Source organism: Phalacrocorax aristotelis, chromosome 9 (assembly GCF_949628215.1).
Source record: "Phalacrocorax aristotelis chromosome 9, bGulAri2.1, whole genome shotgun sequence".
NCBI lineage: Eukaryota > Metazoa > Chordata > Aves > Suliformes > Phalacrocoracidae > Phalacrocorax > Phalacrocorax aristotelis.
Genome location: NC_134284.1, coordinates 19,353,014 through 19,375,723, shown reverse-complemented (window position 1 = coordinate 19,375,723; position 22,710 = coordinate 19,353,014). Strand labels below are relative to the sequence as shown.

Here is a 22,710-nt window from a genome sequence, read left to right as displayed (position 1 = left end):
GGAACATGAATTATTTTTTATTAATTGAACTGTGAGTGTATTAAAAATGAAAATGTATCCATACGCATCTCTAAGCAGCTCACTTTTAAACAAGATTTTGTAATTGATTACTCACTTTTAATCCAAATACAGGCAATCATCATGGGAGAAGTAGAGGTCTGGTCTGTATTTAATCCTCGCCAAAGGCGCAGAGTCATCAAAACATGATTGTTTAATTAGTAGCTTCTACTCCAAGAGTCTTTAGGCAAGCTCCTAGAGAAGAAGTATGTAACAATTTAAAGAGAGAGTAGTGTTATGTAAGAGAGAATATGCTGAAATACGTAAAGGAGTGTTCAGCATCCCTGCTCTTGAGACCCAAGTACTCAGAAATGGGATCTTCATCTGAAGAGAGGGTACCTGCAGCTGCTGAATCCTCAAAACTGCTTCAGAGGCTTTTCGGGAGAAAACCGTCACTAACAGCAGTAACACAACTGGGATCATCCAGCTGGGGAGAGCTGATTACATGGAGAACTCTGGCTGGACAAAGCCATGCAACCTATGGCTCGGTTTTGCCTCTAGCACCACACTACAAGATATAATACACTTCAGTTTAGGCTACACTTCATTTATTCCTTTCTAAATTATTTTAAATATTACTGGGAATATGCAGAACATTAAACAGCATTACAGTTCTTCTTAAGAGCCTTATTGCTGTGGTTGCAAGTGGTGCTGGTTGTGCTATGAAGTAATTGATCTGTCTTTGTATGAATACATATTGTATTTTTAAAATCCATGCTGCTTTCAGAAGTGACAGAGCTCCTGAACTGGAGGTGGGAGTTGCTCTGTGCACTGAACAGTAACATCACAACTTGCGTGTGTGTGGTTTTGCACTCCTGTCAAAGCAAAATGCCATTTCCTCTAGAGGCCTGGACGGGCCGTGGAGAGCGGGGAAGCGCGGTTGTGCCCCTGCTTGTGTTTCTCCTCAGAGTCTAGGATCACAGGGCTGCCCAGGTTGGGAGGGACCTCGGAAGATCGTCTGGCCCAACTTTTTGTGGGACAGGGAGCCTAGGTGAGATTATCTAGCAGCCTGTCCAGTCACATCTTGAAAACCCACGGTGGCAGCGGTGACTCTTCAGTCACTTTTCTACGCGTCCCCTCCCCCGGGCCCTTTCCTTTGCACAGCTCTGCCCTTTGCTGCACTCCTGCTGCTTCCTTTGCTGGGGGTGGTCGGAGGCCACTCGCTTACTGGAGCTCCTGGAGCGAGTCCTGCCTGTTAATTCAGACCCCGGTAGCTTTTTCTGCCCTGGTGGGGAATATCCTGGCTGTTCACTTTCTCATGATCTTTATTACTTTTGTCTTGAGCTTTGTGACTCAAGTTCGGAAATGTTGGAGAAAGTGACAGAAGTTAAATTCTGCTGCAAAAGGTAAGAATTGAATTTACAAATATGTTTCTTTTTCGGCTGCTATTGTGGCAGACAGCGTACCAGAACAGGGTTCTTGGTTTAGCTTAATACATTGCAGCTTTCCTTCAGCTGGTTGAACGACCCATCTCTGTGGTTGGTGCTTCTGGCCAGCGTTAACAGCCATGTCCCAAACAACAAAAGCTTTGCTTGCCACGTGGTGTAAACCTTCAGCCCCTCAAGCAAGGATGAGCTCAGCTGCTGTAACTAGGAAGTGCTAAAAAATCACTGGCTTTTTGTGAGCGTTCCAAGGAGACAGACCTCATAAGGTTTATAAGAATGGGTAATAAAACTTTGCTTGTTGTTTTTCTATCTCCAGATGAAAAAACAAAACTATTTCAGGGTTCCTGTCATGAAAGACTCCATTCAGCTGTAGGGTTTGTGGTTAAAAAAACAAACCACGTAATTTTTACATAGAAAAACTGCATCTCTTGGCCTTGCTGCTGCCATTGTTGTTACAGCGCTGGCGGTTACCAAAGGGATTGCTCTGTGTGCAACTGGCCCGTATTTGCTCCCACAGAAAGCTCCCAGAACAAAGACCGCACATTACTTAACTGTGGTCTGTATACGCGACTTTATATAACCTTTAAAAAGCACATGTACATTTGGACATTAATTACTTAGACCTTAACAAGCTCAGCGTATGCTACACCGAGTACCTGATGAGCAGCGTACACATCACTACAACTTAGTGAACTAGAAATGTACCGCCTACGGGGATGGAGCTGCAGGCAGTGGCTTTGTTTAGAGGGGAAGAATTCATTTTAAGCGTACGCTGCAGAACACCAAGCACGTGACTTGCCGTTGGCATTCCTCTCACTACCGCTAGCACCTGGGCTGGCCGGCGCCAGTGCCGTGACTGGACGTACATCTTGCCTGGGGCAGCGCAGGGCTGGAGAACCCCCTACAGTGCTGCATCCTTTTAAAGCTGTTCTCTAACTCATAGTAAAGACCGCTTGTTTATAGAATGAACTGTAACCCTCTTGGGAAAAACAAATTCGTAAACTAATGTTACAAGTACCTCACCACATTCAGAGCTTTAACAACATCAATGAGCAGCCACACTGCTGCCTTGTAAGCACAGGTGCTCGATAGAGGTGGGTGCCTCTGACGTGTACTGATGTTACTTAAGGTTGCATGTTTTTTCATTACTTTTTAGGACACTGATGTTACAAGTGACTTTCATCCTGGTTACTTAGCCCCAAAAAAGATATAGAAAAGTAATTACGTTAATAACAGCAGCAATTATACAGTAGTTGTAAACGACTGCCATGCCTAAGGACTGACAGGGGGGCACCTGCTTACACGCCCCTCGCTGCGCCCTGTGGTACGGCCGCAGAGTGCTTTGGAGCCCCGAGACAAGCAGTAGCGCCTTTTCTTGAACGCAACAGCCAGTCCAACGTACAGAGCAGACCTCTGCCACCAGGACAGTTCAGTTCAAATGGTTGTTTTATTGGGAAATCAGGTGTTACACTGACTGAAAAGCCACAACCTAGCAGGAATTAACCTTCAAGAATGAAAATTAGCTAGACTGTGTGGTTTTACACAAGGCTGTCATCAACACAGAAAGAGCTCCTGATAGGCCCCCCAAGAGCCAGGTGACTTAAAGATACAGTCCCTCAGGGGTTCCCTCCTGCTTCTTATAGAGAACATTCTCTTTAGACTTCTTGAAGTCTTCATTCGTTACTTTCATTCGCCGTTCCCTCAAAGCCATCAATCCAGCTTCTGTACAAATTGCCTGAAACAGAAAGCAAGAATAAGTTACTGTCTGACCCTTCAGGCCCCACCTCAGAAGCCAGCAGCACCTGGCTCTGTAGCAGACATGGAGAGTATTAAGAATGTAATTTTTGCTAAGTCTGATACAGCTCAGTAGCGCTGAAGCATGTAAACAATCTGGATAAAGCTAGGTGAGTGCTCCTGTAGTCAGAGTAACGCTTCCAAGACAGAAAAGCAGCTTCACAAGAGTACTTCCCTCCTGCGAGGAACAGATGCATCCAGCTCTGTTACAAGCAGAGGGCTGTGCTAGCCTTCTGCAATGAGGCGAGCGAGGAACCTGCTGTCGCGTTTGGTTAAGCTCATTCACGTGGTAACACCAGCAAGGGTTCTAACTAATTGAAAAAAGCAAACTATGTGTGTCTGAACCTTCCTAACCTGCAGCTGCATTTTTATCTGCTTGCAGCATAGCCTCTAAAAATGCTTCTTACCCTGCACTATCTCAAGTACTGTTTACCTTGCACATTTGTGCAAGATCCCCCATCCTCTTTCTAGCTTCCCCTTCGCTACTTTTAAAACTTGATATTCAGAGAAGGCAGGTACTTAACTCTTACCAATACAAACTACCCCATAATTATGATCTGGATAAATATCCCATTTGTAAAGCTGAGTACGTAGCACTCATAAAAGGTATTTTAAAGCCATCCAACTGTCCCTCAGTGGTGTAACCACAGGGAATTAGACAACAGTTTCAACAGACAATATTTCTGGATGCAGCAAAAATGAGATTTGATCTGTGTTTTCGAGTGTAGCAATGGTGACATACGCTGACCTTAATATCTGCACCACTGAGATCGTCTTTTGCCATAATGAGCTCATCCAAAGTCACATCATCTGCCAACGTCATCCTGCTTGTGTGAATCTGAAAGATTCGTTTCTTGGTCTTTTCATCAGGCAGAGGGAACTCTATTTTCCTGTCGATACGTCCTGTCCAAAAGAAAAGTTTGGTCAGGTTTTTTCTGTATGCAGCTATTGGAAACAGAGCAGGAAGAACATTTCAAGGTTAGACTGACAGTGACTTCTTCTTCACACCACAGTCACTCCTGTCTTAGAACAGAAAGTGAGACCAGGGTATTTGCCATGAAGAGGAAGCTACCGGAGCTGACAGATACCCTGCTGCTGCTGAAAAAGTCTGAGTTGCTGCAGGTAAGAGACACCTCACCTACGGAACATGAAAAACCTTCCCTGAGTCACATGTAAATCTAAGAACAAGCCCCGTGTGTCATCATGCAGGAAAGTGTTAATCAAATACTTATGTTCTTGTAATAAATTTTATTCTGCTGTGAGCTTACATTTAGCTCTGAAGTTTAGTTTTCTGCCACATACACACACAGACACACAAAGTAAATCACTGTGGCAACTTGAAGAACTCTTCCTCCCTACAACAAGCCTCCTAAAAAACCCCCAACAACCCAAACAAAAGACCTAACTGAAGGAGGAAGGTTTTGCCTAAATAATTGTGTTGCAAGTCCCTACCAGATGTTGCTTTATGTCAGTAGGGACGTTGGATGTTCTGGCACTCATTGTTCCAACTTTAATGAGCTTTCTTTTTAAAGATATTTTCCATCTACAGATCACTTGTTTTTAGTTTTACAGTATCTTTTCTAAAAAGGGTTGGTGGAACCAGAGAAGATATTCCAGACTGTTGTACACAAAGGTAAATCAGCCTACCGAGCTGCTAGAAGGGCCCTGGTTGCTCACACAATGGTTATAATTTAAATACCCAATAGGTGTAGGAAGTTTCCTTCCAACAAATTTCAGATCATCTTAGCTTGTCTTTTAATACCTGTATAGTACTCTCTCATCTGTACTCTAACAGCAGCTGTTCTTGATTCGGAGGGGGTAAGGCTAAGATGGTGACAAAACCAGACTTTTTTGAAGAAACACCTCAGCAACTTTGTGCTGTGGAGTTCTCTCTCTAAACCCCTTGGGTCCACGCGGTCTAGCGACTGCTCAGAGTCATTCTTTGACAATTTTATCTCAAATTATCTTTGCTCTCTGTCCTACCTCTGTTACTTTATGAGGAAGATCTTTACCACCTCTTCAATACTTCAGATTTACTGGACGACACTAACAGGAGGCTTAGCTTATTCCTTTGATCTCCGTGTTGCTTTCTACCTTCTGATGTAACAGACCCTACAGACTTACGTTTCATTGCATTTTTAGTGGCCATTTAAAAAACACTACTTGTGCCTGTTCAAGTTCTTGGCTCAACGTGTAATATGTACATCAAATTCTCCCCAGCTCACCCCCCAGACGCCAGGCCGGTAAGGAGCAAAGCAGTTCCCTTGCACCAAAATCCAGGCTCTCATTGTCAAGGCTCAAGTTCTCACCTCTGAGGCACAAGCGGAACTGCCCTACCTTCCCCAGCTGCGGAAGGTGTGAACGAAACGCTGCCATCGCGCTACCACTTGCCTTAACTTTACTGAAAATACCTGTGCCCTCTTCATACAAAGGAAGAACACTCAAATCATTTGTGTATATGTAAGGGGAATTAACACATTTCTTCTCTTCCGCAGGTTTCTCTCCCGTTTGGAAACTTGTGAATGGGTCCGGTTTTAACAGATACACCCGCACAGATGAGATGGTGAATAAAGACAACCCAGTAACTTGCATTCTCTTCACCAGCCCATGTTTTGACAAGTAATGACAAGTCCTTTCGCAAGAAAGGCGACTTAAGCATGCACAGCGGGAAGTCTCTTACCTGGCCTAATTAAGGCTGGGTCCAGTGTTTCTATTCTGTTTGTAGCCATGATAACCTTGACATCCCCCCGAGAGTCAAAGCCATCCAGCTGGTTCAGCAGCTCCAGCATTGTACGCTGGATCTCTCTCTCACCACCTGAATTTGAGTCATACCTTTAAGAAAACAATGTAGTCAGGAAAAGCACTGTGCAAATTTAAGAACATACTTCACATAACTGCCACAAACATATAAGCAAAATAGTGTGTGGTCGGGTTTGGTTTTTTAAACACCCATACCCAATTTTTTTTAATTTAATTTAATGTTCACCCATAGAAAACAAAAAGTGGGATTTCAGGATCATATCGTGACATCTAGGGAAGTAGACACTGAACTATTCCTGTAGCTGCAGAAAGTAACAGCAATCACATGAAGGAAATCTGTCCTTTTTCCTTGTTTGTTATGTATTTGGAAATCTTTTTTCTGCTAACAAAATGAACAAATTAACATAAAAAGGAAGAAACCCTAATTCTTAAAAGCACATGCATCCGCTTCGTAGCAAATACAGCTTGTCACTCGTTTTTCAGTTCAGAGGTTTTCCCTACACACGCAGTTTCGGCTGTACGCCCTTTAGCCTTACCACCGCGGATCCTGGTTTAACTCTGGTCTTCCTGAGACACAGGTACCAGTGGCCCTATTTCTGTGCTTTGTAGCTCAGCTGTTTCACTCTGCTAGTGTCCAACTAGATAATCTACATGTGAACTGCTCACCCGTGTTTAGGAACAGGTTGAAGCAACATATTTATGAAGAATTGTGCGTGTTATGCACTTCACCATCAGTCCAACCCCTTCCAGATGTACTGACATACACGAGGCAGAAGCTGCCTTATACTGGCGCTTCAGGCTTGTAGCTGCGTAGTAACATGTGTAAGCACCTTTTTAGTTATTTAAAAAATACATTTGACTACTTTAAAGACTATTTGTATTGGACAGTTCCAACCAGCCTATGGAATTTTCGAAGGAATACAATTTGGATACAAGCCAAACCATAGTTTAGTGCAGCACAAGCAATGCTTCTCCATGAAATTACACTCTAACTTAGCACATAATATTCCAAGAACAGAGGTATTTAGCGACCTACCTGGAGAGGCAAACGACAAATGGATATATTCAGTATTAAGTACACTTTACTGTTGAATCACTGAAGCCAATTACTGCAGATTTGCACGTCAAGAATAGCATAAGAACTTGCACACAGTGCCTCTTTCTATTTAAGACACTCTGTAATAGAGGTGTTACCAGGTAGCAAGAGAAGAGAGGTTAAGTCTCGAGTCATATCTATTTAATATGAAAAGGTCATGATGTATTTTAGTTTAAAAGAAGTTCTTTGAAGTTTTACTTGTTAAAAAAGCTTACATCAAAAAGAGCATTATGAAAATGATAACAGAGCTAAGAAACTGAGTATCAACATGGTTGCAAAAGAAGTGCTTCTAGTAGACCTTTTACTGTCCCTGTCAATAACGTGTGTGTGAAGCAGGAGCTGGAATGCCGTACCTCTTTGTCCCGATGGCATCAATTTCATCAATGAAGACGATTGAGGGAGCGTGCTCTTCAGCCACACGGAACAGCTCGCGCACGAGCTTCGGACCATCGCCCAGGTATTTCTGTATCAGTTCTGAACCAACCACTCTCAGGAAGGTTGCTGAAGTTTGGTTTGCCACTGCTTTGGCTAGCAAAGTTTTACCTGTTTTCAGTTGGAAAAAAATACTGTAATTAGTTTGCAGGGGAGTGGAAAAAAAAAAAAAAGTGCTTTAACAAAACAGTCGTGTGAAATTTGTGACAGATTTGGCAATGCTTTAATACTATGCAAGCATTATTTATTTTATTTGCGTTAGCTCAGCGCAGTTGTTACTGTACTGTGAGATACCTGTGCCAGGTGGGCCATACAGAATGACTCCTTTGGGTGGCTTTATACCCATCTCTTCATAATATTCCGGATGGGTGAGAGGAAGCTCCACAGACTCCTGCAGCACAAGAAAAGCAAACCTGAGTTTTTATAAAGAGTGAGCGCTCTCCACAGAAGTTCCGTGGGGATCTCAAGAACAGCATTAATAAAAGCAACAAAAGCAAAAAGACTTTAACTAATTTCAAGAAAGACCTTGACAAACAAGTGTCTCTGCTGCCTCCACTTCTAAGGCAGACAGCCACTCTATCTAAACAGGTCTTCCTATTGCTTCCACTTGACACGCGGAAGAGCAGCAGTGAGTGTTCCCCATCTCCCAGCCTAAATGCATCATGCTGAGTTCAGAACCCAGGACTTCCTGACGCCCAAATACTCATGGAGGTCCTTTTGTTGGGGGGGACCCTTGTGAAAGGATGCCTTCCACAGTGACTTACCAGACACTACAGATCAATATTTTAAGAGCACTTGTGATTTTGGACACCTACCCAAAGCAGTAAGGTTGAGTTTTACTAGGGTTTGGATAGAGCTCTGCTGGTAGGGGGGAAAAAAAATCCAAACGAAAAATCCAAACACAAAACAACCCAATGAAGCAACACACAAATGCAAAACCAAAACAAGCCAAAAGACTGTACCCACCAAATCCTTAGACTGCACAGCATCAGCCACTCAAACCCACCTCTGCACTTTTTACAATTTCTCATCTTGCAACAACCAATAACGTTACATGTTGTAAAACAGTAAGTTATTGCACATATTTTATTTGCTCAGAGCTCTGCAGATTCCACACATTCCACAGCAGCTGTGAAAGGTTTCTGCGCGTACGGTTTGTGAATGGGTACGCTACTCACTTAAGAGATTTCAGCCTGCCTAGCAAAATCAAATGAAGGAATGCACTAGCAAGATACAAAAGAACATGACATGCCCAGCAGTTGGTCCTGCTGCTGCACCTTCAAGCTCCCAGCACAACAGCTACATTACTAGCTTACTTAACAGTGGAAATTAGTACAACTGAATACCTTGATTTCTTGAATCTGGTTGTCAAGGCCACCGATGTCAGCATATGTTTCTTGAGGAGCTTTCTCCACTTTCATCACAGTAACTAAGGGGTCCGTGTCATCCATCAGGACTCCTATTACAGCATGAACCTAATTCAAGCATTAGGAGTTGTCAAAGAAATCAAGCAGGATTTTTAATACAAGCTCAAGCCTAAACCCAATGCCCATCTATTTAGGTGTGTGAAATAAACAGCATTAGCTCTCAGACCCTGCAATCCTGTGATTCTCAGAAAAAAAAAGGTCTGTTAAAAACAGTACAAGAACTTGTGCCTCATTTTATAAAAACAACTCACCTTATGATTTAGCAAAACAGAGCAGCCTGGCTCTAGCAGGTCCTTGTCCACGAAAGACAGAATACTGACGTAGTGTTCTGATCCTACTGACGTGGACACGATAGCATGGTTGTCATCAATGATCTCCTCCAAGGTGCCCACGGACATCGGTGTTCCCCTCAGATCATCCACTTTTGATCTTTCTTCCTGTTGTCAAGAAGAATCCAAGAAACAACTCAAAAAAAATGGGCAAAACCATTCTTGTACAACACTGGCTCAACAGTTCACACCGAGTGTAACAGAACCAGGCCTTGCTACTATTGTTTTGCTGCCCCAAAAGGCATAAAAGCATAGGCTGGTAACAGAATTCACCATTATTTTAGTCCTATCCTAAGGACACTACTATATGGATGGACATAGCTAAAGCATTCTTTCTCTACTGATGGATATTTGGGTGCTGCACTTCGTCAGATCACTGAGAAACAAAAAACGACTGTGTCCTCATCTCTAGTAACCCATGCTTGGGCTAAAACCATTAAACCACCAGGAAAAAATAATCCTCTGTTTTCTGGACAGGAATTGAGATTTAACAAAGAATTGTAATGTACATAATACGCTTGTATTGCCTTACACATTCATGGTGCTTTGTTTCCATTGCTTTTGTATGAAGTAGTTTACATGGGAGTGCTTATTATAATATTAGAAGTAACAGTTCACTCAAACCTCACCTCTTGTTTTTCTTCTAAAGGTTTCATCTGTTCTTGATTTCTGATAAATTCTTCCTCCATTAAAAGGTAATCTTTAATTCTCTCCAATTTCAACAATTTGAGTCTGCACTGTGTGTGAGGAGTCACTGTAAGTAGAATCACAATATTTTAGACCAAGTTTGACACAGTACCAACTATTTACTAATTCATTACCAGAAATTCTGCTTTATTTTCTGCCAAGAACTTCCACATGAGCAATGGTCACTATTTTACTTGTCCCACTGTAATTCCAGGTAAAAAATATTTTAAAAGATAACATTTCCCCTGCATTTCTCCTCATTTCAATTTCTCCGTCTCTCTTACCTGGGAGTTCATAGGCTGCATCTCGCATAACAACAGTCTTATTCGGTGTTTTTACATTAATTAGAAATAAAATTACATTTGGCCTTCTGTTGAATCGTTTGCAGCCTACACAAAGCCAGATCTAGGGGAGACGAGGGCTCTGCACTTCTTGAATAGCGGACAGTCCACAGGACTGCCAGGACAGGCAGAATGCTTACCCAGGGGGAGTTTGCTGGCAGCATCTGGTCCCTTTGTTTTCTTCTTCTTTTTCCCCACTCTGGTTGGAACTGGAGGTTCATATTTCTTCTTCTTATCCTTATTCATAAAAAGAATTGCATGGGGAAAAAAATCAGGACATTAACAACAAAAAAACCCCACAGATGTCAAGCGCACAGACTGAGGGAGAGCTCGACTTGAGCTGAACGGCTACATAATAAAATTGTCTCTTTTATGATATATAGTGAGAAGCCCAAAAGGAATATTATTTTTTAAGAAAGTTAAAAAATTTCTCCTCCTGCTTATTTCACATCCCTTCTTTAAATTTAGATTTCTGCCAATTTCCAGTGAATACAGAACACAGACAGCTTAAGCCTTTAGTAAATCACAAACAAAACTCATACATGAAAGGATGAGGAAAATATTGAATCTGATCATTTATGGTGCATTTTAATCAATAGGTATCATGCATTCAGTTTGCCAGCTCAGACACAGCTGCCAAGAACATCACACTTCCATCTCCAGAAGGGAGCTGGGAAGGCCTCTAAGGGTCCACAACATGAAGTACTGACCTCGTGCAGATGACAGTCATTTTCAAACCAAACCCAGTTACTGAAGAGACAGCTTAAAGGCAACTAGTCTTTCCTAACCCAGAGAGATTTATAGTTCTATTTTCTAAAAAAATAAATCACTACTGCCAAATAGTTTCAGTTTTCCTTTCCAGTTAAGCCCCCTTTTCTGTTTTTGAACAGCAACCTGTTTTTACCAATGCATACCCAGAAGAGATAAGGACATTTCATCAAAACTAGCAAGAGCACAATTTTGTGCAGTTACACATACAATAACAACAACAAAAAACAACCTGTAAAATAAAACCTACTGCAGCCAGACCCTGTAGTGCCACACCCATAGTTCATCCTCTAAGTAACAGCATTTGGTTTTAGTTACCTTGTCATCCTTCTTGCCACCACCAGGACCATGTCCACCACTCTGACTTTGACCCTAAGTAAAAATTAAAAAAACCCAAAACAACAGCCAAATGTAAGTATGTTACCATGAATCTTGAAACCCACAGGCAGTTCCATGTAAACAAATGCCATAATTAGATCTCTCCTATCTCAACAAAGTACTAATATATTACAATTAATCGTCAAAACCCAGTGAATAAAGAGAAGATGGTACTTATGAGGCTGGGAAGGCCACGTTTTTTGGGGTGGTTCTGACTCGTACTGCATCGCACTGCCTTGCTACAGTTTTAGCTCATTCCTCGCTAGTGTAAATCAGTCGAGGGCCACTGAGCAAGGCGTACCACGAAGAGCTCTCCTGCGCTCTCCTACCGGCTGGCCGGCCCGCCCGCCTTTCCTCAGGCAGGCGAAACAAACCGGCGCTGCGGCCGGCGGGCCGTGGCTTCCCCGGGGTAGCGGCTCGCCTTCCCGCCCCGCGGGGCCCCGCAGACCCCCGGCTACAGACCGACCCCTGCCCCTCCCACAACCGCGGAGAGGGCGGGGCCGCCCGGCCCCGCCCGCCCGGCCGCGCTGCCCCCGCTCCTGCCCCGCCGGGGCCGGCCCGGCGCCAGCCGTGACTGCGCAGAACCGCGGGCGCCGGCGCCAGGACACCCGGGCAGCGGAGGGGAAAGGAGGGAAGAGGCGGCGATGCCCAGGGAGAGGAGGCCCGTCCCGTCCCGCCGCAGGGCCGCGCCGCGGCGCCCCGGGAGCAGCCCCCGCCTCACCATCCTGCCTCAGCGTCCGCCGCACCGGAAGTGCCGCCTCGACGGCGGCCGGCGAGGGACGCGGCGGCGGCGTCACTACGGGGCGCGGCGAGGGCCAAACGCGAGGGGCGGCCTGGCCTGGGCGGGGCGGAGGCGCACGGCCGCCCTGCTCGGCGGAGCGAAGCAGCGGGTCACGTGGCCCCGCTGCGCGCGGCGTCCGTCGGCTGTCGCTCGTCCCCGCAGGTGGCCCCGTGGCCACCCGCTCCGCCCGCCGCCCTGCCGACGCTCCGGGTCGCCGGGGCCGCCGCTGCCTCCTCGCCTGCCGGGCCGGGCCGGGCGGGGGCCCTGCCCCTTTGCCGCCCGGGTGGCGCCGAGGCCTTGAGGCGGCCGTGCGGGGAGTCAGGCCGGCGCCCTGCCCCGGGGTGTCAGGCCAACGCCGAGCAGCAGGGGGCTCCGGGCCGCTGCGGCTGGCGCCGGGCACCACCGAGAGCCGCGGCCGCCACGGCGTGCGCCCCGGCCGCGGGGTTGGTGTTCGCTTCGAAACGCCCTTGACCAGGGCTCTGGGGTCTCGGTGATCGTTCCCTCTGAAAGCCGTTCGGCTTGCTGTTACTGCTGCCTGCAGAGGGATCAAATGAACTCTAAATTTGTCCGCTTGAGAGCGACGATCGGTTTACTGGAGAACAAGTGATTTCTGCCCCGACGGCGGACACTTTGTGGTCACTTTTAAATTACCACTTAAGTTGCATTAGCTTTTGAATACAATTTCAGATTAGCAACACTTTTCACTTAACAGGAGAAACACGTTGTAATGGCTCAGTGGAGAAGGTGTTTTCAACAGTCTGCTAACAGTCGCTTTTGCTTCAAAAGTGTGAAAAACTTTCTCCTCACAGAAACCTAGAGGAAAGCAGAGTTCTCTCCCCATATTTCTCAGTTGCTCCCACAGTTTAGTTCACATCAAAACCAGAAGCTCAGGATATGTATTAAAGCTTATAATAACCAGCTGCCACAATGTTAATAATCAAAAATGATACTAAAGCCTCTAAGTATGCTGGGAAAGTATGCCTCAATCCTGGTAGCTCAAGTTACCTCCCCGAAGCGCTACTCTGCCGCTAAGGAAAGGGTCTTCCCAGAAAGAACAAAACGCTCTGGTTGTGTTGTGCCACACGTGGAAATGTTAAAGAGCTTGCAGCTCTTGCCTGCGTTGTGTGCCTGCTTGGGGCAGCCCTGCTCCTGTCAGAGGTCATGGGAGGCTCTATAAAATACGTTGTCATGAAGGATTAATCCATCACAGCTCGGCCTCGTACATACTGCAAACTCTCCTTCCAGTGCGTGGCCTGGTACAGTGGAAGAAGGTATGAGACCACTGTGGAAGATGGCAGCTTTAAAGCTGAGGAGAGTAGCCCAAAGTGTGGAAAGGAACAAAACCAGAGCTAATGCTTTACAACACTGATAGCAGGCTCTTCTATTGAGACCATGTCTGGACAAGCACAGGGAGCACTCCTTGCAGCCCAGGGTTCCAGAGTGCTGCTGGTGCTGCTTGTTCTCCACCTGTAGCGTGAGCTGCCGTGTTTCAACTGTTCCAACAATATCAACAGGCATGTGTTCTGTGTATAAAATGCCAATTACTCTTCTTCCCAAAGTTTGTTTTCCTGTTACATTTTTCCATCTGTATTTTCAAAATAGGCATCCAACCTTGTTGTAAAGTTATTTGCAGAGAGAGTAACAAGAAAAGCTTCTCAGTAATTAAAAGATGGAAATATAAAACAAAGTGGCAGTTTTTTTCTATGTCTAGGAATGAAATCTAAGCTTCAGGAGTTTTAACTGCCAAGAAAGAAGAGACGCTGTGACCTTTCTGTTAGGACTTCTTGCTGTGAGCTGACCCGTGTGGGAGTGTAGAGGCAGAGGAGGAAGAGCAGCAAATATTCTGTGATCTGTTTTTAAAGTTACAGGGTTTTTTTTAACTAGACCTGATGCTTCCTTCCATCTCTTGCATCAGCTAGTCAATATAAAAGCACAGTTGTTTGTGTGTAAGAATTGCTTTTCTTATGAGTAGCACTGTAAGATCACGGGTAAAGTTTTCAGGAATTCCCTCCCTCCAGATAAACCTAATATTTGTACCTACAATGAGCCCTATCAATCTGTAATACTCCTGGGGAAATGCAGCAGAAACTTTCAGTGCCTGCTTTTGAGGTTCCCCAAGGCAAAGCGCAGACTGAACAGAAGCATGTGCCCAACCCAGAACCAAATGCCTGGCCTGGGCCAAGCCTGTCCTACACTGCCCCCTTGCACCAGAGGCCCCCTCCCTGTTTGGGGTCCACAGCAGCTGCTCCCCGTCTGCCCGCTGCAGAACCCAAGTGCCTGCCTTCTCTGCGGGGGCGCTGTCCACTAGTGAACTCTGGGGATCTTCAGATGCTTCCTTGTCTCTGGGCTGAAAATCTGTGATGAGATGTTGTGGTGTTGTGTGGGCAGTCGGTATGGAAAGGCAGGGTCTTTCGGCTGCTTTTCAGTGAGCATCGCTATCAGCAGAAAGGCTGTAATCCACATGAGGGTATCGTCTACAAATACTTATATTCTGTTTTCACCCTGTTAACCAGCATATAGGTTGTATTTACATCTGTTGCTGTTTTTTCAGTCTGAAGATCAGAGTGTGCATGAAAAGGGCCTTCACTTTAGAGCAGTCGGTGGGGTGGGGATACACTTCGCTTTGATGTTTTTTCTTTCACACTTTCTCTAGAATTCCTGTTTAAGTAGGGAACTTTATTAATTAAATACTAATGTAACTGACTGGGCTGTGTAGAAATGTGTGAGATTTTGATAATTTACTTTGGTTCCATTTGTTCACAAAAGTTACTGTTTTGCACTGTGGCTTTAATCTGATTTTTCTATTACTTTTATTCTTCGATGGATTAGCTGTCACTTTTTTTTAATAAAACCCTGATTTTAGTGGCTTGTAGCTTTGCAGTCATTTGAAGTGGATGAATTATTTCATAAGCCGACCAAAGATGGTAGGGGTGTAGGGTGAACCTAAAAGCCCAACTTTATACCTGTGAGCTCACAAGACACATCTGTGGCAGCATATCTGGTTTTGTAGCCTTTGTAAATCATAGAAAATGACATAGGAGCAACAGTAAAAGGACGTTGTCAAGATTGTCTCCCAGCTCATTTGCTTAAATGTGTGCTGTGGAACAGCTGTGGCAGAAGACACAGGAATCGCAGAAGGGAAATGCTGTGGGTTTTGAACCAGCTTTCTGATTTGGGGCGATCTGGTTAATGGCCTTCAGTTCCCTGGGGTTAGTAACGCTGGCTCACTGTCAGCGCCCCAGAAATGCCATTCTCCAACCTGGCTGCTTGCCTTAACTTTCCTTTTTTTTTTTGCTTTGGTTGCAGAGTATGGATAACATCAAACTAGGAAGTTTAAACAGTAAATATGTTTAATGACCCAAGTGCCTCTGATTTTTTGTGTCACCCTCACTTAAAAAAAAACCAAAAAGAGCGAGCGAGCAAGCAGGGGTAACAGGAAGGAACATGCAATCCCTGTTTGCTAAAGATGAACATAGCCTCGGGGGCATCAAAAAGCTTTTGCACATATCAAAAAATATTAAAGAGTTGTTCAGGGAGGGTGGGGTTTTTTGAGCTTTGTTTTTCTTAGCGTTTTCTACTCCCTCTTCTTTATTCCCAAGTAAGCTTACCGCTGATCTTTTAGACGTATTGTAAAGCCCTGTCTCTGTTCCCAGGCGTTTGAGGAGGAAGAGGGCAGCTGAGGGCTGGGGGAATGTCGGGGTTGGGATTAGTACATAGCAAAGAGGTTTATCTTCCCTTTGCACATAGAGGAAATTACTAGGATTGCTTGTGTTGTTGGTGTTAATTTGTCTTTCTTAATATATGTCTAGGTGCCTAGAGCTTTCTATGTTTCCATAAATTTAAATAAACAAACCTACAGATAAGAAAAATATTAATCTTGCTATTGCAGCTACATAGACTGGGTTACATTCTCAAAAGCTGCCATTTGGACTCCCTCTTTCCTTAAGTGGGTTGTGAACTTACATCCCCTTCAATAAATTAATAAAACTGCTGGTTATTAAGGACAATTTGAAAAAGATTTTTTTTTTAACTGTCTATGTATCTAAATACCTAATTAACCATTAAGTTTCTGTGCTGCTTACAAGTTCTTCAAACATTTTAGCAACGGAAGGTATTCCCACCACCTATGAACTGGCATGTAACTATGTGAAGGGTAGTTATTAGCAGGCTGCCCACAGAATCAACTAAGAGAAGTTTCTCCCCCACATCTCACCTTCTGGAAGGGTCCTTTGCTTTACAATACCCATCCAGGGAACTGGGGACTTGGCTTTTTCTAAATAAGCTGCTCACATAAGTGCCTTACGTCAGGCAGCATGATCACTTCCTCCTTCACCAAGACTCAAATATGATGATTTTAAAAATAGGAATGTCACCTTCACCTCCGTTCTTTTCCTGAAGTCTATATCATATATTTGTACCACTTCATTTTCAAAAAGAAGTGGAAGCCTGTTGGCTCCAGCCCTAACTACATCAATGGCTCTGAGCTGAAACCTGTTTGAATTGGATCATGGGGTACGTACAAAGACAGCATACCCTCAGAAAAGATTCACCTGATGTTTCACAGCTCGAATCATTAGTCATAACCTCTGTAACCTTCCTTGACACAGTGTTGTGTTTCTAAGTTGTGAGCGGTGGTGGTCCTCCTGCCTTCCTGGTCCCCGGGATATTCTGTACCTGCCTTGCTCCCAGCGGGGGTGAGAGCAGCTTTCAGCCTCCCCGGATCCGTACCCCCAGGGCACAAAGAACTCTTGCCCTGCCTTTCTTTCCCAGCACGTAATCACTGCGCTACTGCTCAAAAGAAAAGAGTAAACAGCAAGAGAAGGCAACTCGCCGGATCCTCGTTTCAGTGAAGAGCCCCGAGGTGGATCCCCAGCTTTGCGTTAGTGCATTAGCACCAAGCGGCCACAGCAGACGGAGGGTTAGGGCTGCAGCTACGGGCTGATCCCTCTGAAACATTCATGCCTGTTCCCACCGGTGGTGGTCCTGAACCGCTGCTGCTCACGGCATGCTGTGCCGCAGTAACTGCCAGGCTGGGCTCCCCTCCCTCCTAACCAGAGCTGGCAGGGCAGGCTTGCCTGCGAAAACACTTACTGGGTGAGGGTTTCTAACCCATGAAAATTATTTCCACTCTCCACAAAACTCCATTTGCCAGCATTTGCATTTATAATTTTAAAAATTTCTTTGTGTCTGATAGTGGCTTTAATCTGTCCCATTCTTTTAGATTAAGAGGTTACTAGCTAATAAAAAATTCCTCTTCATTAAGAATTTTTAAATCACTTTCAAAAAAACCACTTTTTATCAGTCAGAGGAAATCTATTACATGACATGAAGTCTAAGGACCTAGTTAACAATTTAACTTTCCAAGTTACTTATGTTTTTGAAATATGAGATGTTTCAGATTGTTTCTTGTTTCCAATAAGTGATGATAAAGAATAAATTAGAAAAGTAAAATGAAGATATAAAAAAATTCTTAAGCATTTATTTCATTTTTACACATTATTTTTTTACTTTTAAATATATAATTTAGCTAAAATTTATAAACAGAAAGGCATTAACAAAACCCTTTTTATTTAAAAACCAAATGCATTGACAATGTGGAAGCTTTCCCCCAAGCTTTTCTTGAGCAAAGAAATTAATTGTAACAAACCCTTTCTATAGTCTTACTTTTGAAAAAAAAAAACCCAAACCCAAACACTTTCCACAGGGAAATGTCTAACCAGATATTCCTAATTAGCTTTGGGAGGAAGTGACTAGGTTGTTCATTTTCCAGATCAACAACAGCTTTCAATAAAGCTGAGGAAAGCTGGTTTTGGTCCTGTAACCAGAAAGACCAAATTTAATATATCAGATATTTACTTGAAGGGCAAATGATGCCCGTTGAATGGAGTAGAGGAAACAATTTCTACCTGCAAAGGGCACAGTTCATTCCAACATATCATTACAGTTGGTTGGAGGAGGGTATTCCACTTCAGTGTGTGTATCTGAGAGAGGGACATCTGGAAATAATGAAAAATTATCAACTGCTGCATAGCAAGAATCGTAAGGAAATATATGTTTCTTGGTGATCTTAATAATTATTAAGGGGACAGCTGGGCAGTAAAGCAAATATTCACTCTCAGGTGCTGGATTAATTGCACTGCGCTTAACTACAGTGTAAACAGGATGCCATGATTTTTAATTCCCCTTTCTGTTCTAGGAGTTGAAATGTGCTGGCATGATGTAAAATATCCGTCCCACTCCATTGCCCCACTGGCTGTGTTGCGGGTTGATTGGTGCCACAAGAAGTATGCTCAAACCTCCTCTCCTGCCGTATCTCTTCCTTTGGATAGCTCACCTGAGTTTCCAGCTCATCTGCATCACTTTATCTTCAAGTACTTACTCTTCTGCACAACAGCTCCCACTGATGCATGTTGGTGTTGTGAAGTCTGAGAAACATGGGAAAGCAGAATTCTTGGATGTGGAATTGAGAGGGGACAAGCAGAATTCAAAACCACCAAAGCGAATGGACACTTTCAAATTTTTTTATAATAAAATTCTTGGGAATCTTTCAGTGCTGTAGCAAAGTCTGACACCTTGAATACTGACTCAAATATGTTTTCAGAATACTGCAACACAAGTCATTGTATTAAAAGTTATGTTTGTAATACACTGTGTTTTTATATGGTCTCATTTGGAAGTCTCAAAGCAACACACAGGTCCCTTTAGTTAAATCCCATAGTCTTGTAGGCAGGCAGGCAGGTGAAGGAGGCTGACTCAGTCTTATCATCCAATAGCCAAAGTGAAATTACTTCTCCCTTAGCATAACCAGTATCAGATTCACCTCATTCACCTGATGGCAAATACATTCCCATCAGTAATGCCAAAGTTTGGCCCCGAGGGTTCCAGTGAGTGAAAGCAGCACAGGAGCAAAGTGGCATCCCAAACCCAACTGAAAGTGAGTGTGAGAAGAAAACACATTTCTCCCTGTTTTTGAAACATTGGTTGGCAAAGTACTAGGTAGTGTGTCTTATTACTTCTCGTATTTCTGTAAGAAAAGATCCGTAGTACTTCAGCAGTGGCCGAAGAACAATGTTGCTATGGTGACTTTTTGTTGTGTGGCAGGCAAGCGTAATAGCTGATTTGTCCATAAGGTCTAGCATATTAGCCAGTCTAGATTTTGTAGGGCTTTTTGTACCTTTATGAAAGCTGATACAAAAGACTGCCTGATGAGAAAATTACTAAAATTGGGTAAGAGAAAAAGAGAAGTGATGAAATACGGAGATACCATTTAAGTGGAATACAGAGTTCTTCACCTGGCCAATTAATAGTTGCTGATGTTGAAAAGATGCCATTGCCCAGCACTCTTCAGAGTCAACCCATTGACATATTAATAGTCTAGGCTGGTTTTAACAAACTGAATATTTCATCATTAATCACATCAACAATCACATAAATTGAGTTTGTTCCAGAGCCACTTCGCAGGACTCAGTCAATTGATGAAGAGATGCTGAAATAATTTTTCACAGAAAGAGGAAAATATTAAATAGGCTTTTCCCCTCATTTTACAGAAAGTAGTATTTCTAAAGACACATATGAGTGCTTTTTAGATTTATACTGACTACTACTTAGGCTGTGAGCTACTACTGAGTCTGAAATCCTTAGACAGTAAGAGATGTTTGCCAAGTCCTTGTGCTTCATTGAATTAGTGACTGCTAATGATTTGTATGTTTTTCCTCATGAAAGGGCAGAGTTGTTACAATTACTTATCTAATGCTGCAAGTGCTCATACTTTGCAGAACTCAAGAAAGGCATTGTGCTTGCTCCATGGGCATTCTCCTCACAGTGAAGCACAGGAGCACATCAGTGCAGATACGTCAGCGAAGGGTTCATTAAAGACAGTGGTTTTGAGGAAAGATTTGAAGTCAGGAAGCACTTAGGGACAGTCCTGAAGCCCACTGAGGCAGACGGAAAGAAAGGCTGAATCCAACAATGAATAGCGTAAGTGGACCGAATGCACCGGAGTGTTAAACGAATGCAGGAAGTAGAGAGAAGGGAGAGGGCTACCATCAGCGTAGAAGAATGGGGAATCATTGTCCGAGACAACAGAAAATCAGGTGGAAAAATCTTAATGTCCCTCTTAACGCTGGAGTCCCTAACTCACCACCTTGCCACTGGAGCTGAGATGAAGATATGTCAGTTTTAATTGCTCCTCACTGAAGTACTGGTTCTGCATTAACCTGTTGGCTATAATGTAATCACTCCTCTGTCATTTCCTGCAGCACTGTAATCTAATACTGCACAAGCATCTCACCATGTTCACATCCTCTATTGAATAATTGTGGCTTCAGTTTCATGATGCATAGTCTGTTCAATCGGCCTGTAATTGCAGCACTATCTGGAGGTATGGTTGATATACCTATGTAATTATGTTTACTGTTAATAATGCAAATTGAATCTGTTGGGTTAGTGAAATCAGTCATCCTCACTGGCAAGCAGCAGTTTCCACAGATGATTTCTTCAGCTGCCAAGGGACTGTTTTTTCTAGTTCTACTTTGCTCATTCACACAAAAGTTACTCTTATTGAAAGATAACTTTGAACATAAGAACCAAAGCCCCAATGTGGAAGCGTGAGCACTTAACTACAGAGGCTGCGCAGAAACCTTGTCCATCCAAAACAGCTGGAGAAGGCTCTGAATTCAGTGGAATGAGTGTGGTACTGGCATGCAAAGTGAGAAATGAGAAATGCATTAATTCCTGTTTGTGTTGCATGTTGCTTCATATGGGCTTTTCTAATAATGGGCAGGGTGATAAATTCAGGAGTATTTGGAGATGCCAGTCGCCCCTGGAAAGGCACAGGAGCCCAACAGGTGTTGTGGCACTGAAGCCCTATTTTATCCTCTTCAAAGAAGTCTGTTGGAAAAAACTGTGTCACTCCCTGACACAGATTCTTTCCCCCTAGTCCCATATAAAGTCAGCCTTGGCAAAAGTTTTCAGATATAGGTTTATAGTTAGTGAAATGGGCCATGTTCCCTGCTGTAAAAATAGCTCTCTACTTCAGTTTTCTTCATACTGTATTACTCAAATGATATGCCTACCAGGATAATATACTTCATTTTCTAGTAAAAAATGTTTAGAGACCATATGAATTTGATTTGTAGGATTATTCAATTTTTCAATAACATCAAACTGCACTGGGGTCATACTATGACATTTTGGGTGTCAGCTTTTCTTCCATAATCTTCTGATCTAGAAGCTATGCTATTCACTCTAAACTGAATTTGAAACACATAAAATCACCTGTCGTATTAGTGATTTCTCGAATGGCAACATGAAGAGGTTGTAATGCTCTGGCGACGGGCTGATGTGCACAGTTCTTCATGTCAAAAGTATTACACTGCATCAGTGTGAGGACTGCAACTGTCTGCTGTGATCATTTGGTAGGATTTGTCTGTATCCCCCTAACGCAAGAGAAAGGCTTCAACCAAAGATATGTAGATTTATGCAAGTTAGAGGTAGAAGAGACATTACCTTTTGCAGAATATGTTTCTCAATCTGCAGAAAAAATTGATATAACCTATGAGAGTACCCCAAGCTGAGGCTGAAGTGACATATCTGACACAGGCTACATGTGAATCAACAGCAAGATGCAAAATTCTCTAGTCTATTATACTGCTTTCATCACTCTTAACACCTAAAGACAACTTTCTGCAGCAGCAGCGTATTGCTGGCAGGCCTCACATCCAAATAATGATCCAGCCCATACATATTTATACATGAAATGTGACTGCATCATGGCACAACTGTGGCTTCAGGAACCTCATGGAAGTGTTCTGGTCAATTAAATATGAGAGAGAAATAGTAGTTACAACAATGTCAGCATGTTCTGCTGTCAGCTTTTGAAAGGAGAACTCTTTAGCTCATGGTGGACCAAACCTCCCCAGCCTGAGAATGAAAAAGGCAGATGGCCACTCAGAGAAACAATGGTCCTTTGCAAAACTAAAAGAATTCCAGCTAAAATGGTATGTTAAACACAGTGCACCACTGGCAATAATTACACAGGACTGTATCTATCTTTGCATCTAAGAGTATAATTTAATTTAGAAAACAATAATGTCTTCCCCTGACTGTTTGTACTTTTATTGTCAATATCTGTCTTTGTGAGTGTATATGCTCCATCCACCTGTGCTTCCTTCTGATCAGCTTTAGAGATAACATGTTGTTTACCATATATTGCCAGGATTCAGAGTAGAAAAGCATTTGCAATTTCAAAAACTGCCTGGTGTTGCGTGTCAGATTTAAGTTGTTTCTAATGAATTTCCTGGAGGTCTGGTTAGAAGTAAAATTCATTAAACACTTAAACGTTTCTGGACTGTCATTCTCATTTCAGTGATTCTCAGATAGAGTTTGCCAGCAGAGATCTTCATGTATATCTGTGCTTTTGTCTTCATGAAAAGATGCCCTTTTTGCTGGAGGTTATAAATTTTTTCCCCATTGTA

The 22,710-nt window shown here is 43.5% G+C and overlaps 1 protein-coding gene across 1 annotated transcript; it reads right to left on the bottom strand.

The window, feature by feature from the left end:
* Nucleotides 1-2,870: 2,870 nt before the first annotated feature.
* PSMC1 (proteasome 26S subunit, ATPase 1) lies at nucleotides 2,871-12,260 on the bottom strand. Its single transcript, XM_075103701.1, has 11 exons — nucleotides 12,176-12,260; nucleotides 11,395-11,448; nucleotides 10,449-10,545; nucleotides 9,910-10,034; nucleotides 9,203-9,388; nucleotides 8,871-8,999; nucleotides 7,819-7,915; nucleotides 7,446-7,635; nucleotides 5,917-6,068; nucleotides 3,985-4,139; nucleotides 2,871-3,177 (listed from the first exon to the last, which is right to left on the bottom strand). The coding sequence occupies exons 1-11, from the start codon at nucleotides 12,176-12,178 to the stop codon at nucleotides 3,043-3,045; spliced, it is 1,323 nt and encodes a 440-aa protein (XP_074959802.1). The 5' UTR covers nucleotides 12,179-12,260; the 3' UTR covers nucleotides 2,871-3,042.
* Nucleotides 12,261-22,710: the final 10,450 nt, after the last annotated feature.

Coding starts and splice junctions, on each gene's coding strand:
- PSMC1 (XM_075103701.1), bottom strand. Junction 7,916..8,870: donor ACCAGATTCAAGAAATCAAG/GTATTCAGTTGT, acceptor CTTGTGCTGCAG/GAGTCTGTGGAGCTTCCTCT. Junction 3,178..3,984: donor TCAGTGGTGCAGATATTAAG/GTCAGCGTATGT, acceptor TTTCTGTTTCAG/GCAATTTGTACAGAAGCTGG.